General features: G+C 33.2%; 2 protein-coding genes across 2 annotated transcripts; both read right to left on the bottom strand.

Annotated features, from left to right (window-relative positions):
• Positions 1-881: 881 nt before the first annotated feature.
• Positions 882-3583, bottom strand: LOC117324532. Its single transcript, XM_033880444.1, has 2 exons — positions 3427-3583; positions 882-2331 (listed from the first exon to the last, which is right to left on the bottom strand). The coding sequence occupies exons 1-2, from the start codon at positions 3508-3510 to the stop codon at positions 1894-1896; spliced, it is 522 nt and encodes a 173-aa protein (XP_033736335.1). The 5' UTR covers positions 3511-3583; the 3' UTR covers positions 882-1893.
• A 3625-nt stretch (positions 3584-7208) lies between these two features.
• On the bottom strand, positions 7209-8798 carry LOC117324531. The gene is made up of 2 exons (XM_033880443.1): positions 8639-8798; positions 7209-7946 (listed from the first exon to the last, which is right to left on the bottom strand). Exons 1-2 carry the CDS (start codon positions 8702-8704, stop codon positions 7419-7421), a joined length of 594 nt encoding a protein of 197 aa, XP_033736334.1. The 5' UTR covers positions 8705-8798; the 3' UTR covers positions 7209-7418.
• Positions 8799-13294: the final 4496 nt, after the last annotated feature.

Below are 13294 nucleotides of genomic sequence, written 5' to 3'. Positions count from 1 at the left end.
TCTGTATTGATTTTAATTAGGTAGATAATATATATCAGTCTTAATCTGTCAAAGATTAGTTTTATCTACGTTAAAATTCACATGTAAACTGTAAACAAAACAACACAGACATGCCGTCGTTATTTCATTTTGTTTTGATGTGGCCTTTTATGTAAATATCCCGAAATATATATGTTATATAGTAGAAGGTGCTTACATTAATACGCAGTTACAATTCAGTTAGAAAATGTTTTCAAGAGAGTAGAATGAGATATTCTTGAAACGATTTAATCTCTGCTTTAACATAATTTAGCATCACGTGAGTCATCTTTGTCATGAAGTGAAAAACCATCGACAACATAACCAAACCATTACTTCAAAATTCAAAACCGATTGAACGAGGGCAAATTATAAGTAAAAATATAGATTTGTATGGAATATCCCTGAAAAAGTGCCAGGAGAATACAACGGTAAAAATAGAACAAAACAGTTGCACATGTCGACAAAGATGTTTGATATTAAGACTGGTCAAACTTGGATAACATGTAAATCGTCTCTATTTGTTTTCGGCAATTAAAAGTTATATTCCATTAGCATGCTGACAAAATCTGCGTGTTTGCCAGAGCGAAGCACACGTGATAAACATTAACACAATCAGGAAAAAAACATTTAATCATTGCAGTTTGATTTTCATTATCAAATACAGTGTATGTTACTTTCTCAAAACATGCACGATTAATCTGTAATGATGTCACACTTACATGTTTGTACATTCTACACTTGATAATATTTTAACCATCATAGCGTTATATTTAATTAAATAACTTGCGAAACAGAATTGTAGCAACACACCCACTTATTGTCGTTTCATCTTCATCTGAACAAAAACTTCGACTCTTGAAAACAGCGAAAAACAATCATTTTTATTGGTTGCAGTGATTTTCATAAATTGTGACATCCCATCACATATAATATATATAAGATATAAGATAAGTATATATATTACTTTGAGCAACTATCAGTAGTCACTATGGTCGAAAACTTCACACGAATAAAACATTGAATATTGATATTTATCTTTTCTAATTACAGATATAATATCATATAACTTGTCGTCACACTTTATTAATGTATGTTATTGAGAAACAGAAATAATCAATAAATAAATACAAGATATTTAACAAAAAGTGCCGATACACACAAACACGCGCCATTTTATGTTATCCATTATCTCGACTGTCACTGAGATGTTATTTCGAAGAAAACGTAGATACGACAAATATCGAAGTCTGAAGTCCCTGTTAGTGTTATTTTATAGTAATACAGCCAAACACAAATATCGAAGTCTAAAGTCCCTGTTAGTGTTATTTTATAGTAATACAGCCAAACACAAATATCGAAGTCTAAAGTCCCTGGTTGTGTTAGGAATACAGCCAAACACAAATATCGAAGTCTGAAGTCCCTGTTTGTGTCAGTTTTATTTTAATTCCGCCAAACACAAGAAAACAGACGACGATAGAGAAGTCGATATAAATGCAGCAAACTTCCCAAATCGATTGCTGTTTAACCGTTAATGGATTCCAATATTACTTAATGAATTAGATCGACAAAAAAAAGTTTTAAACATCACTTATTCTTTTTGTTTAGAATACTGAAAACATAATGTCGTCCGACTTCCGTCAACACAGAAAATGTTAAGATGGCATGTATTAATTTTCCTTCATTAAAACCGTAATTGTAGTCTAAGTAGCCTGTTTCGTTTTATTTTAATATCTTCTCGTATTTTGGTCAAATACGAGGATGGAATCCAGTAATTGCAACTTTTCTCAAAATATATTTTCGGATACACTGTTACTGTGAGTTCGACGACTTCTCCAACTTCATGATGTTATGTGCTCTTCTATCTGGTCCTGGCTACATCCAGTCACTCCTTGCCCCGTGGTAATGACCTGACGACAAACGATTCCCGATTTCTTTCATGTTGATAGCATCCGGCGTTCTGTACACGTTCGTAGTCCGCACTGATTCCGGTCGGGGATAGTCCTGACTCAAAGTAGAAACTGTTTCCGGTCGTTTTCTTGGAAACTCTGAATAAGGCGGAGGATTTTTCGGATCATAACCATCCTTCCCAAAAGATTGGTCAGAAAGATTCGACGAAGATCTCCCAAATTTTCCAAATAGACTTCGCTTTTTGCAAAGATACCATATTCCAAACCCACTTCCAGTTGCAATTAAGGAACTGAGGGCCCCCACTGTTCCCGCTAGCGCTTCATTCCCCTCCATGTTCGGTTCTATCGGCAACTTTGTTCCATCCGGAAACTCACACACGCATTTCGGTATTGAGGCGCATGACTGAAAAGAAAACCAGATTTACATACAGTTTATATGCATTAATTGTCTCTTTGAATTTTTCGAAATAAATTATCTTAATATCTACAAAGAATGCTGTAATAGGATATTATAGGGACGAAACTGCTATAGATTTAATGATATACAACAAATGGGAAATCGGTTTAATTTTCCATGACATCAAAAAATGAAAGCACCATGACTTATGTTTCTGCAATATCTACAGTATAAACCCTTAACTGATCTCCATCCATTGGTATCAAACAACATACACAAAGTACAATATTTATAGTTTAGCATCATTAAAGAAATACGGATTCATACTATTGTATTCCATTGTTTTACGATAAAGTTTTGAAGGAATTTTACGGTGGGTGTCGTCAACGAAGCAGAAGACGTTTACTTTCGGAGCAACTTATCTCATTCTTTTTGTACTTTTCCATGGATCTCAAGGAATTTTATGGTATCGTCAGCGTCTCATAACAATCTAGGTTATCTGTTTTTAGTTGGAATTGTGGTTTCGTTATTATATTTACATTTACACTGCAGCCCCACTATATAACTTTACCAAGCTCACTTGGAAGTTATGAGTCCATAACTTCCAAATCTTTATTATGACGTCATTATTATAGTGACGTCATAATTGTCACGTCGGCGATAACGAAATATGGCTGTTGAAAAGGCTGTTCCGTCTTTGACGATAATAAGTTGTTCATTCATTATCAGAGTAAAATTCCTGGATATAGTCTTTCAAATTCGTTGTCAAATGTAAATATAAGCATTGAACTGCTTTCATTTGGATAACAAGCGCGCTTCATTAAATTTGCCTTTGTCCAGTTGGCATTCACCAGCCCATAACTTCCAAATGAAAGCAGTTCAATGCTTAAATATCGATATTCTTAGTTGTTTTAACATACGACGCGTATTAAATACACCAATGAAAAGATAATTTTGCATATTGTTTTATAAATGAAGTCAAGGAATACGACATTACAACTTATTTAACAAGTGTATCAAACTTAAATTCAACTGTATACTATCAGCTACAACGGAAGGCTAGCATGTACACATATACACCCATAAATAAATAATAATTACCTCAGCTGCTGAAGCCTTGCCAAGTACAAGACAGGTAATCAATGTGATCCGTAGAAACACCTTGGTCATATTTCTGAGGACCATAGCCACATGGGAAACGCTAATGACAGACTGAACCGGACCCAAACATACCTCAGGAAATGTAAATCATCAAAGTTGAAACTGTTGGCACCTAGCCAAATCAATAATCCTATATCTTCTATAGAGAATATATTCTATATCTGTCTCCGCGATGGATTACGGTATTAATTTACTTGTGGAATAGCTATTTTAATATACAAAGGTATATGGGTGACTCCAGCCAGGTTTGTTTACCAGTATAATACCTTAACACTTTATAAAGGCAGATAACGTTCTCTTGGTTGTATCTTGCAGAATATCGATATGTCAGTTAAGAGAGACTTTCGACAACCATCTGCTTTATGAGCTTTATTGCGATTACAGAAATAAATGCTGATGGCTGTATTACATTACCTGATCACTGTAACAAAGGCTGTACGAAAGACAAACAGCGCTAAAACACGTTAAAGTGTAAGCCAAGTGATAGATATATGATATGTTGGCTAATTAAAATATAACTGCATAATGCAGCTTCATTAGCGTACATTAACAATATACACGAATATTGGATTTAGGCAGAATATAAAAAAAACTTGTGTTATGGGTGTGATTGGAGATTCAAATTTGGTTTTCAAATTATTACGTGAAATTGGGAAATAAATATTTCATCATAGACTTTAGTAAATGTGATTATCCTCGGATCTCTCAATATTTTAAAACAATGATTCTTACATTAAGTGCACAGATGTCATTGGTCGAAGATACAGAACCCCATTTCGTTTTATATCTCATAGAAGACATTGATTTTTGAAAAGTTTTCTGAAATAATCGAATCCACTACACTGTCATGTTGACCTCGGAAATAACGAAAGGTTTAACTCTGACGTCATATCCACCTGATTGCAGCAGTAAGATAATCACAGGTAAGATAAGGTGAGGAAATAAACTCTCCTGGGGAGGCTTGTTGTCTTGTTTCTAATCCCAAAGATACAACCGTCCTGACACTGGTAAGCAATATTTCTTATCTATTTTTACGATCGTAAACAGTAAAAAGTAAAACTGATTGTAAAAATGAAGGGAAACAATTGATGAGAATGGATGATAATGGAGTATTCCAGTCCGATATGTCCAGTCTTGTCAATGTTATTTGTGTTTTTTATATATATATTTCCCATGGGTGGTTTACGAGCTTTCTATTCTAGCTATGTGCATTAAATATTGAATACGCTGCTTAACAAGATACCGATTTATCCAATCTATATATTGAAAGGTTAAAGTCAGATCATATCTGATAAAATGACATTTTAATCGAAACGCGTGAGTATATAGTCTCAACGCCGTCCTACGTAAGTGTCTTATTAAACATTCCTATACCAAATATACTGTGACTTAGTATGATGTCATTGTGTCTGAAGGGATTGCTCTATTCACATGTTTGTGTTTTTTTAAAAGGAAAACGACGCAATTTCTCATACCTATATACTCAATCTCAATTATCTGTTGATTTCAGTCAAAATTACCGTAACAGATTAGAACTAATAAAGCACTCCTTATGGCATTATAGAATATTTAGAATTATCAACGTTTTAGCAATTACTTTAATACTCTCCTAATGTTCTTTTGTGTGTGAAAAAAGTTAAACAATGGGAATATTGTAAACCAAAATTCATCATTTTTAGTATCTCTTATTCATCGCAATCGATCATATTTTGTAAGCGTTATGGGAATTTATTCACTATGCGCGATTAAGCCATTAAGCTAGATTCAGGCGTTTTTTCATTGTTTTTGCTTGATATCAAATGTTGATAATACGTCAACTCATCAATGTTTATTATCAAAATGAGGTAATCCAAAAATATCATTACGGTATATTAAATGCTTGTGACTTAATTAAACACTTTTAGTTAATTAAATGCCATCCTAAATTGAATACTTATCTATAACTAAATGTTTTTTGTATTTCCTGTTTGATTTAGCATAATGTGTTGTTCAAGGCTTGATATATTAGTACATTGTAGAAAAACAAAATTCGGCTGCTTAATAGAAGACTTAACACTAAGAAAAAGTGAGATAGGAAATTCATTGATAATCACTGAATATGCTCAATGCATTTTGTATGTTTGAATCAATCTCAGTTGTTGGTCAGTCTGACATTAGATATATATATGTGTGTGGGTATGCATGTACCTTACGATCCAGGTATTCATATCATCTAATAGGCGATTCGTCACTCTGGTTATGTCGGGGTATGAGGCCGATAGTAGATGTGGCGTAGCGCTATAAGTTGCGGGTATTTCTGGCTAGGTGATTAGGTGCCTTAGATCGTGAGTTGGGGACCCGGTCAGGACACTTGTCATAAAGTTGTCTTCCTTCGTCATTTGTGTTACTATGTATATGATTATTAGCGCAATGTATCATATACACTATGCTTTGTTGATCCATCCGAAGGTTTGAAAGATTTGAATGTCATGTCGTATTTGTACTGTGTTACATAAATGTATACATAAGTATGTATATATTCACGAAATAACAACATTCTGATATACAATTTACAAAGCTAGTCACACGAATTGATTTTTTTTTTTTTTTTTTTAATTACAATCGATTCACATTTTACCTGTTTTGGGTGAATTATAGTAACATTTTATATATCGAATTCCTAAATGTACATTTTAATGATATGACCCCTATCTAGACCTACGTTGAATTACAAGTTGTTTATACATCGACGGATTCATGTTCTAAAATGTTCCTGATTTCTCAAAAGACAATCCTTCATAAACCAAAAATGATCTGTCTTCGGGTAATTAAAAGGTCATTACTTCTGCGAAATAAATTGTGCATATTCAAATACCTGGGCTCATATAAATATTTAGATGGATATAAAATAATTTACATCCTCTCTATGTTTTTGTTTTTTTTATACCTATATATATATATATATAGATATAAAACTTTATCAAGCTAAGTATTACTTATGAATTTATCATTATTTAATTTCCTGTAAAATCTGCTCGGTTATGTCAACAATTCACAAATGATGTATGTAATAAACAGAACCGAACTACTCCGAACTACATCCTGGGATGATACACAGAAAGCATAGGGTTGTTTATCAAATGCTGAGAAGTTGCATTGCCAATTCACGCTGGCTTTTCGCGTTTAACCTATCTTCAAAGATTGTATTTACAAACTGAGACACACCACAAGACAGACTCACGTTGACTCTGTAAGTCGTAGGTGATGTTATGACCTTGCCGACTTCATTTCTTTTCGACGCCTTCTTGACAGCAACCAGCACATCTGATCGACCTCAGGCTTCTGGCGCGCGGCTTTGACAGCCAGTCCGCCATTTTTCTAACCAGTGCGTACATGACATATTTTCCGCGGTTCATTAACATATAGAGAGTGGGGCACCGCTTTAGAGATTCCCCGTAATACGTGGGTAGCTTCACGGTTTTAATTGCAATTATGAAAAACTTCGGTAATGATTTTCACATAGGGTATATATTGTATCATTCCACATTTTGTTTATGTGATTTAATCATCATTGATATATAACGATAACAGCCAGGTATCAATAAACAAAGTTAACGTATACAATCTGTATAACATGTCATTCTCGTTATATTGTAGTCGCTTCACTTTTGGATTGATACATTGATGAATTAAATATTGTAATTTATATTAAACATTCCATATACAACATAATGGTTTAAAGCTCAAACACAATCAGTTTTTATTACAAGCATTTTATGGCATTAAATTCCTTGATCATTTCTCTCTCGCCACATTTTTGGAGATTATTATCAAATAATCATTAATTATTTCTTTGACAGCACAATGTATTTATTTATTTCCCCTGTGTTATGTTGTCCACAGTACACGTTACATATTCCATACTAGTACATATAAGTCTGCCGTCTATGTTGCTATCCCAACCATGAGTTGAGGTTGTCCTTCTTCATTGTAGAGGGTAGTGTAGGTTGGTAGCTAGGAGTTATCCTAGCAGACACGTCCGAGGAAGACAATGGAGAACCCATGTAGGACCTAGGATCATCCAGATCTCTAGGCGATATGCCTCTATCTGAATCGACGTCCCAATCATCGTAATCCGTGACGGATAGAATCGTAGCGTTCGACCCTCTCCGACTGAGGTTCGGGTCGTTCGTGTCGGTTCGGAGAGGCGTCGTACTGTTCCGCCTTCCGCGCGAGGCTTTCTTCTGTTTTCCTTCCTGGTAAGAGTCGTCGGTCACATCGGAAGGTGCCCGCTCAAATCCAAATTTGGATGATCCCGTACGACTCTGTATGAATTTGTAAATCCCAAATCCAGCCCCTGCAGCCAAAAGAGGACCCATTGCCCCCACTGCTCCAGCTAACATTTCAGACTTGGTCGTACCGACATCTTTCTCATCTGAGAAGTCACATGAACATTTCGGCGTCGAAACACAGCTGGTATTCTGTTTAGGATCAATTTAGAAAACATCGGTAAAATATGTAAAACCATGAAACACTTCTACAGAAATATATATACGTTAATGCATACTCGGCTCTGTTTATTATTATTATCATTCAGTTATTCAAATAAAAATCTACACTTCTGCGGACTAATAATGATCTATTATTGATTTGATTTGAACATTGTTTATTGTTTAGACACAATTGGACTGGGCACAAGTTTTTAACAACTTATGATGGCCCTCTCCACAAATATATATTACAAAGATTGTGATAAGGACACAGTGTACTTATAAGTCATCAATAAAGAAAAGCAAAGAAGAATGGAAGGAATGAAGACAGATCTGGAGATCTAAGAGTAAGATGAATGTTGCTACATTAGGATACAAATTAAGATTTGTAAACAATGTACACAATACATAAATTACATCCTAACGGCCGTCTTTTAGGAAGTAGGATTTGGATAATTAACACTGCGACGAAATGAGTTTTCCAACATTCATAAAGAATGTCATATACATGCAAATACTGCCTTTCTAAGACAAAAGTAGCCTGTCTATCTCTTCTTTTTTTAATATTAACAGTGAAAATTTAATGTTCAGTTCATAAATAAATTAATAAATAAATAAATATAACAAAATAGACATTTTACACAAAGAAAAGTTTAAAGAACAACTCGTTTTATTCGACTTACCCCGTAGACGGCGGCAGTAATTACACTAATTGTCAGTAAAAGGACAAATTCCTGAAGAGACGCCATATTTGAAGTGGATTCCCAAATTGTTGACAATGTTTAAGTTACTCCAGTCTACAGTTCCTACCTAAGGTAATCAGGATGTTGACGCCTCCCTTACTGTGTATTAGCCACTTGTATCTAGGAAGGTTGACAGGTCAATAAATTAAAATCCCCGACCAATACACACTCCACACTGTTATAACACAGTGTCTCGTGTAACATGTAAATGGGTCATATTGTGGTAATACTTCGGTCTTTTTTTCGTGATATATTTATGAAACACTCATTCGTAGATGATCCTACCCCAAAACAGTGGAATTCATCTTACGGATCACATTGTGTTGTCAACCAAAGACTTACCAATACTTATAAAAACTTCAAACTGGTTTGTGTTTTTAAGTTCTGGCATATCAAGTTTGAACATGGATTTACTTATCTGAAAAGTGACAGTAATTTGATAAATACATGCCATCATAATGTCCAAAGGTAATTATACCAGTCTAGTCTGTTTCTGACCAGGGGGTACACGTTATATATTGGGCCGATAGATCGCTAGCTTTATTAATATCGATACAATTTCAAAGGTGAAATATCCATTAGTGAAAACAAACTTCTTTCTTTAATTTCGTTTAAACAGAAGCTAATTATAATGAAAGGTAACGAGTAGTATATGTTGCGGAAATTAGTTACCTTGGAAAAAAATAGTTCACAGAATTATCGACAAAGGTTCCGTGAAAATACGTCTTTGTCTAAAATGTTTTGTTATATTGCAAAAAATTTGAACCGTCGAAAAAACAACAAAAACTATATCAAGATGGTGAACATCACATGAGTAAGACAGGTTATCTTAACGTTAAATTGCCTACCATGCGTCCCTGAACTCCCTCAATAACCAAAATGTCATTGATCAGAACGCAGCTTCAGATTTTTTGGTAAACTCACAATACTTTAAACTCGATCCATAATACCGCATTATCTGTGTTAAACGCTCGGCAAAGAGGGAATATTCTGGGAATTAAAAGGAAAAGTCTTATGATGAAACCAATATTCACGTTAAGTACTTAATCATCTAGGATAGTGTCACGGAAATCACTGGTATAAGGAATTTTAGTCTAGCAAATGTATCATGTTTTAAAGGGTTTGTTAGCTATTTAGACGTATTTCTTGTCACGCACGATTCACTTTAACATTCGTGGATTTTGCTGTTTCTCTTCTTCAAAACTATGATTGATAAATCGTTCGAGTGGTCTACATTGACTGGTTCATTTTATAAACTTAACATTTCATTCGTTCTTGTATTTTCCCATTGATTTAAGTCTTGAGGGCTTATATGTAATTTGTATTTTATTTGTACTATATAATAGTGTTTCCATTTTTATTGCAGTAGTTTGAAATTGAAAAGAGCATTTAACAACAGAGACCAGATTTGAGCATCAGCACAGAGAGGCAATAGTCCCTAAAATTGATTATGGTAGCATCGATTGTTAAAGTAATTACGAAACTATTGTAGATTACAACGCTGTAAAAGAAAGAAAGAAAAGTAGTTTCTGATTACTGATGAAATGACATTTATTTTAATATAATATTTCTGTAGTTGTATTTCGATTAGCGCTACAGGACATTTAAGTTACCATAGACACATCATTTATTGTGTTTTAAATGTACTTATCACAATTATTGATGTTTTAGTGATAATAGCTTAAACCGTGTGCTGTACCAGAGGATCCATGTCGATATTGTCTGAGGATTAGTATTGGTATATACAGCTGATTCTCAAACGGCTGTCGGGCTAACTGGCACATGTATCCGGTACTGTACGGAGATATAAATTAATTGTACAGAAGACAAACAACAAGCAAACACCTTTCAATATAAACTATATAAACAATACCAACAAAATTACTTCAACTGCATCATACAGACGTTTCGTCCTTCTAGGACTTGTCAGTGATGCTAATGGCGAAAAGTATACATGATAGGAGGCAACAAAAAACAAAAGTAGAAATAGATAAAACGAAATCCGAAAATCTGGATTAGGAGGTGCAAAAGACACATAAGTCGATAACGTTTCATGATAGAAACTACTTAATACAGGAAGTATATCAAACCTACTTAATACAGGATGTATATAAATCAACTTTAGATATTAAATACTTAATATTGGAAGTATATAAAAACTACTTAATATAGGAAGTATGTAAAAAAAACGCCTTAATAAAGGAAGTATATAAAAAGTACTTAATATAGGAAGTATATAAAACAACTTTAAATATTAGATACTTGATATTGGAAGTATATAAAAACTACTTAATATAGGAAGTATGTATAAAAACGTCTTAATAAAGGAAGTTTATAAAAAGTACTTAATATAGAAAGTATATAAAACAACTTTAAATATTAGATACTTGATATTGGAAGTATATCAAACCTACTTCATACTTCATACAGGAAGTATGTAAAAACTGCTTCATGTATGAAGTATATAAAAACTACTTAATATAGGAATTATATAAAACTACTTCATGTATGAAGTATAAAAAAACTCCTTTATATAGAAAATATACAAAAATTTCTTAATATAGGAAATATATAAGACCTGCTTAATAAAGGAAGTACATTATGTATATAAAAGCTATGTTATATTGAAAATATATAACAACTTCTTAATATAGCAAGCATGTAAATACGACATGATATAGGGTGTATATAAAACTACATAATAAAGGGAGAATATAAAACTACTTAATATAGGTAATATATAAAACCTTCGAAATATAGGAAGTATATAAAACTACCTAACATAGGAAGCATGCAAAAACTACTTAATATTAGAAGAGTGCAAAAACTACTTGATATAGCATGTTTATAAAATTACTTGATATAGGAAGCATGTAAAACCTACTTAATATTGGAAGCATATAAAAACTTTCTTACTGTGGAACGAATGCAGAGTAATTATCGGTTACACCCGATTCCTCACCTTTCAGGTTAAACTGTCCGTGCGTCAGTCAGTCCGGACGGACGGAGGGGCGATAGGTGACACTGTCTTTGACCACCTCGTGACAAAGGCGTAATATACTGAAATGATACTACGTTCATATCATATTTGTTTAAACATCAACAATAATAACACGTACATATTAGATCTTTTTAAACATAAACAATAATACTACGTACATATTATATCTGTTTAAACCTCAACAATAATACTAATTATATATTCTATACGTTTACGCATAAATTACAATACTACGGACATATTGTATCTGTTTAAACATCAACATTAATACTACGTTCATAACATATCTGTTTAAACCCCGAAAATAATACTACGTACATATTGTATCTGTTAAAACATCAAAAATAATACTACGAACATATTATGTCTGTTAAAATCTTAACATTAATACTACGTTCATAACATATCTGTTTAAACCCCGAAAATAATACTACGTACATATTATATCTGTTTAAACCTCGAAAATAATACAACGGACATATTGTATCTGTTTAAACATCAACAATAATACTACGGACATATTATATCTGTTTAAACCCCGAAAATAATACTACGTACATATTATATCTGTTTAAACCTCGAAAATAATACTACGGACATATTATATCTGTTTAAACCCCGATAATAATACTACGTTCATATTATATCTGTTTAAACCCCGAAAATAATACTACGGACATATTATATATGTTTAAACCCCGAAAATAATACTACGTACATATTATATCTGTTTAAACCCCGAAAATAATACTACGTACATATTATATTTGTTTAAACCTCGAAAATAATACTACATAACATATTATATCTGTTAAAATCTTAACATTAATACTACGTACATATTATATATGTTTTAATACATCTTTCTAAATCTCAATAATAATACTACGGACTACTATATCAGTTTAAACACCAACCATACTATGCATTGTAGTAATAACGGACATATTTCCTATTTGCTATACTTATTGTCGATATGGGAATAAACTATAACGGTACACATCTTTAGCCCTATAGCGAAGTAAGTTTTTGGTGTCCTGGGACTACAGATCAATACATCCATCATGTGGTGATGTAGAGGTAATATAAATAAATAGCGATTAGCATAGGTAGGCTGTTCACAAACATCCTGGTCACTTAGGCAAACGCGGACAGAAACGGAGCGAACAAATATTTATAATTAACATCAAGCTACCAGTGCAAATTGGAAATTTTACAACAACGACAATAAAAACTTTAAGAAAACTATTTCTAACGTGAAATTAGTGTCACACTGAACTGAAAATGATGGGAATTTATGACATTTTGTATTATTTTCAGGTTTTCGTATATCTAACATATGCCGAAAGTAATGGAAGATATTACGAGTCAGAGACGTGTTTAGCAGTACTAAATTTGACGTCCAATTTGACATCCGTATCACTTTTAGATTGTGCAACAACCTGTGATATTGAGAGGCGGGAAGCGTTCTCTTTTAACAAGCAAACCGGAGTGTGTACAGTGTTTATAGAGGATATTGACGTGCGGCCAACATGCCAAATACCAAATGACGTCAATTATTTTAAACTAAAAGGTAAGTTACCTGACCCTTTTTA

This window comes from Pecten maximus, chromosome 3 (assembly GCF_902652985.1).
Source record: "Pecten maximus chromosome 3, xPecMax1.1, whole genome shotgun sequence".
NCBI classification, from domain to species: Eukaryota; Metazoa; Mollusca; class Bivalvia; order Pectinida; family Pectinidae; genus Pecten; species Pecten maximus.
This window is presented reverse-complemented; position numbering and strand designations above follow the sequence as displayed.

Coding starts and splice junctions, on each gene's coding strand:
- LOC117324532 (XM_033880444.1), bottom strand. CDS start 3,510: ATGGTCCTCAGAAATATGACCAAGGTGTTTCTACGGATCACATTGATT. Junction 2,332..3,426: donor GCAAGGCTTCAGCAGCTGAG/GTAATTATTATT, acceptor TTTTCTTTTCAG/TCATGCGCCTCAATACCGAA.
- LOC117324531 (XM_033880443.1), bottom strand. CDS start 8,704: ATGGCGTCTCTTCAGGAATTTGTCCTTTTACTGACAATTAGTGTAATT. Junction 7,947..8,638: donor TTACTGCCGCCGTCTACGGG/GTAAGTCGAATA, acceptor GATCCTAAACAG/AATACCAGCTGTGTTTCGAC.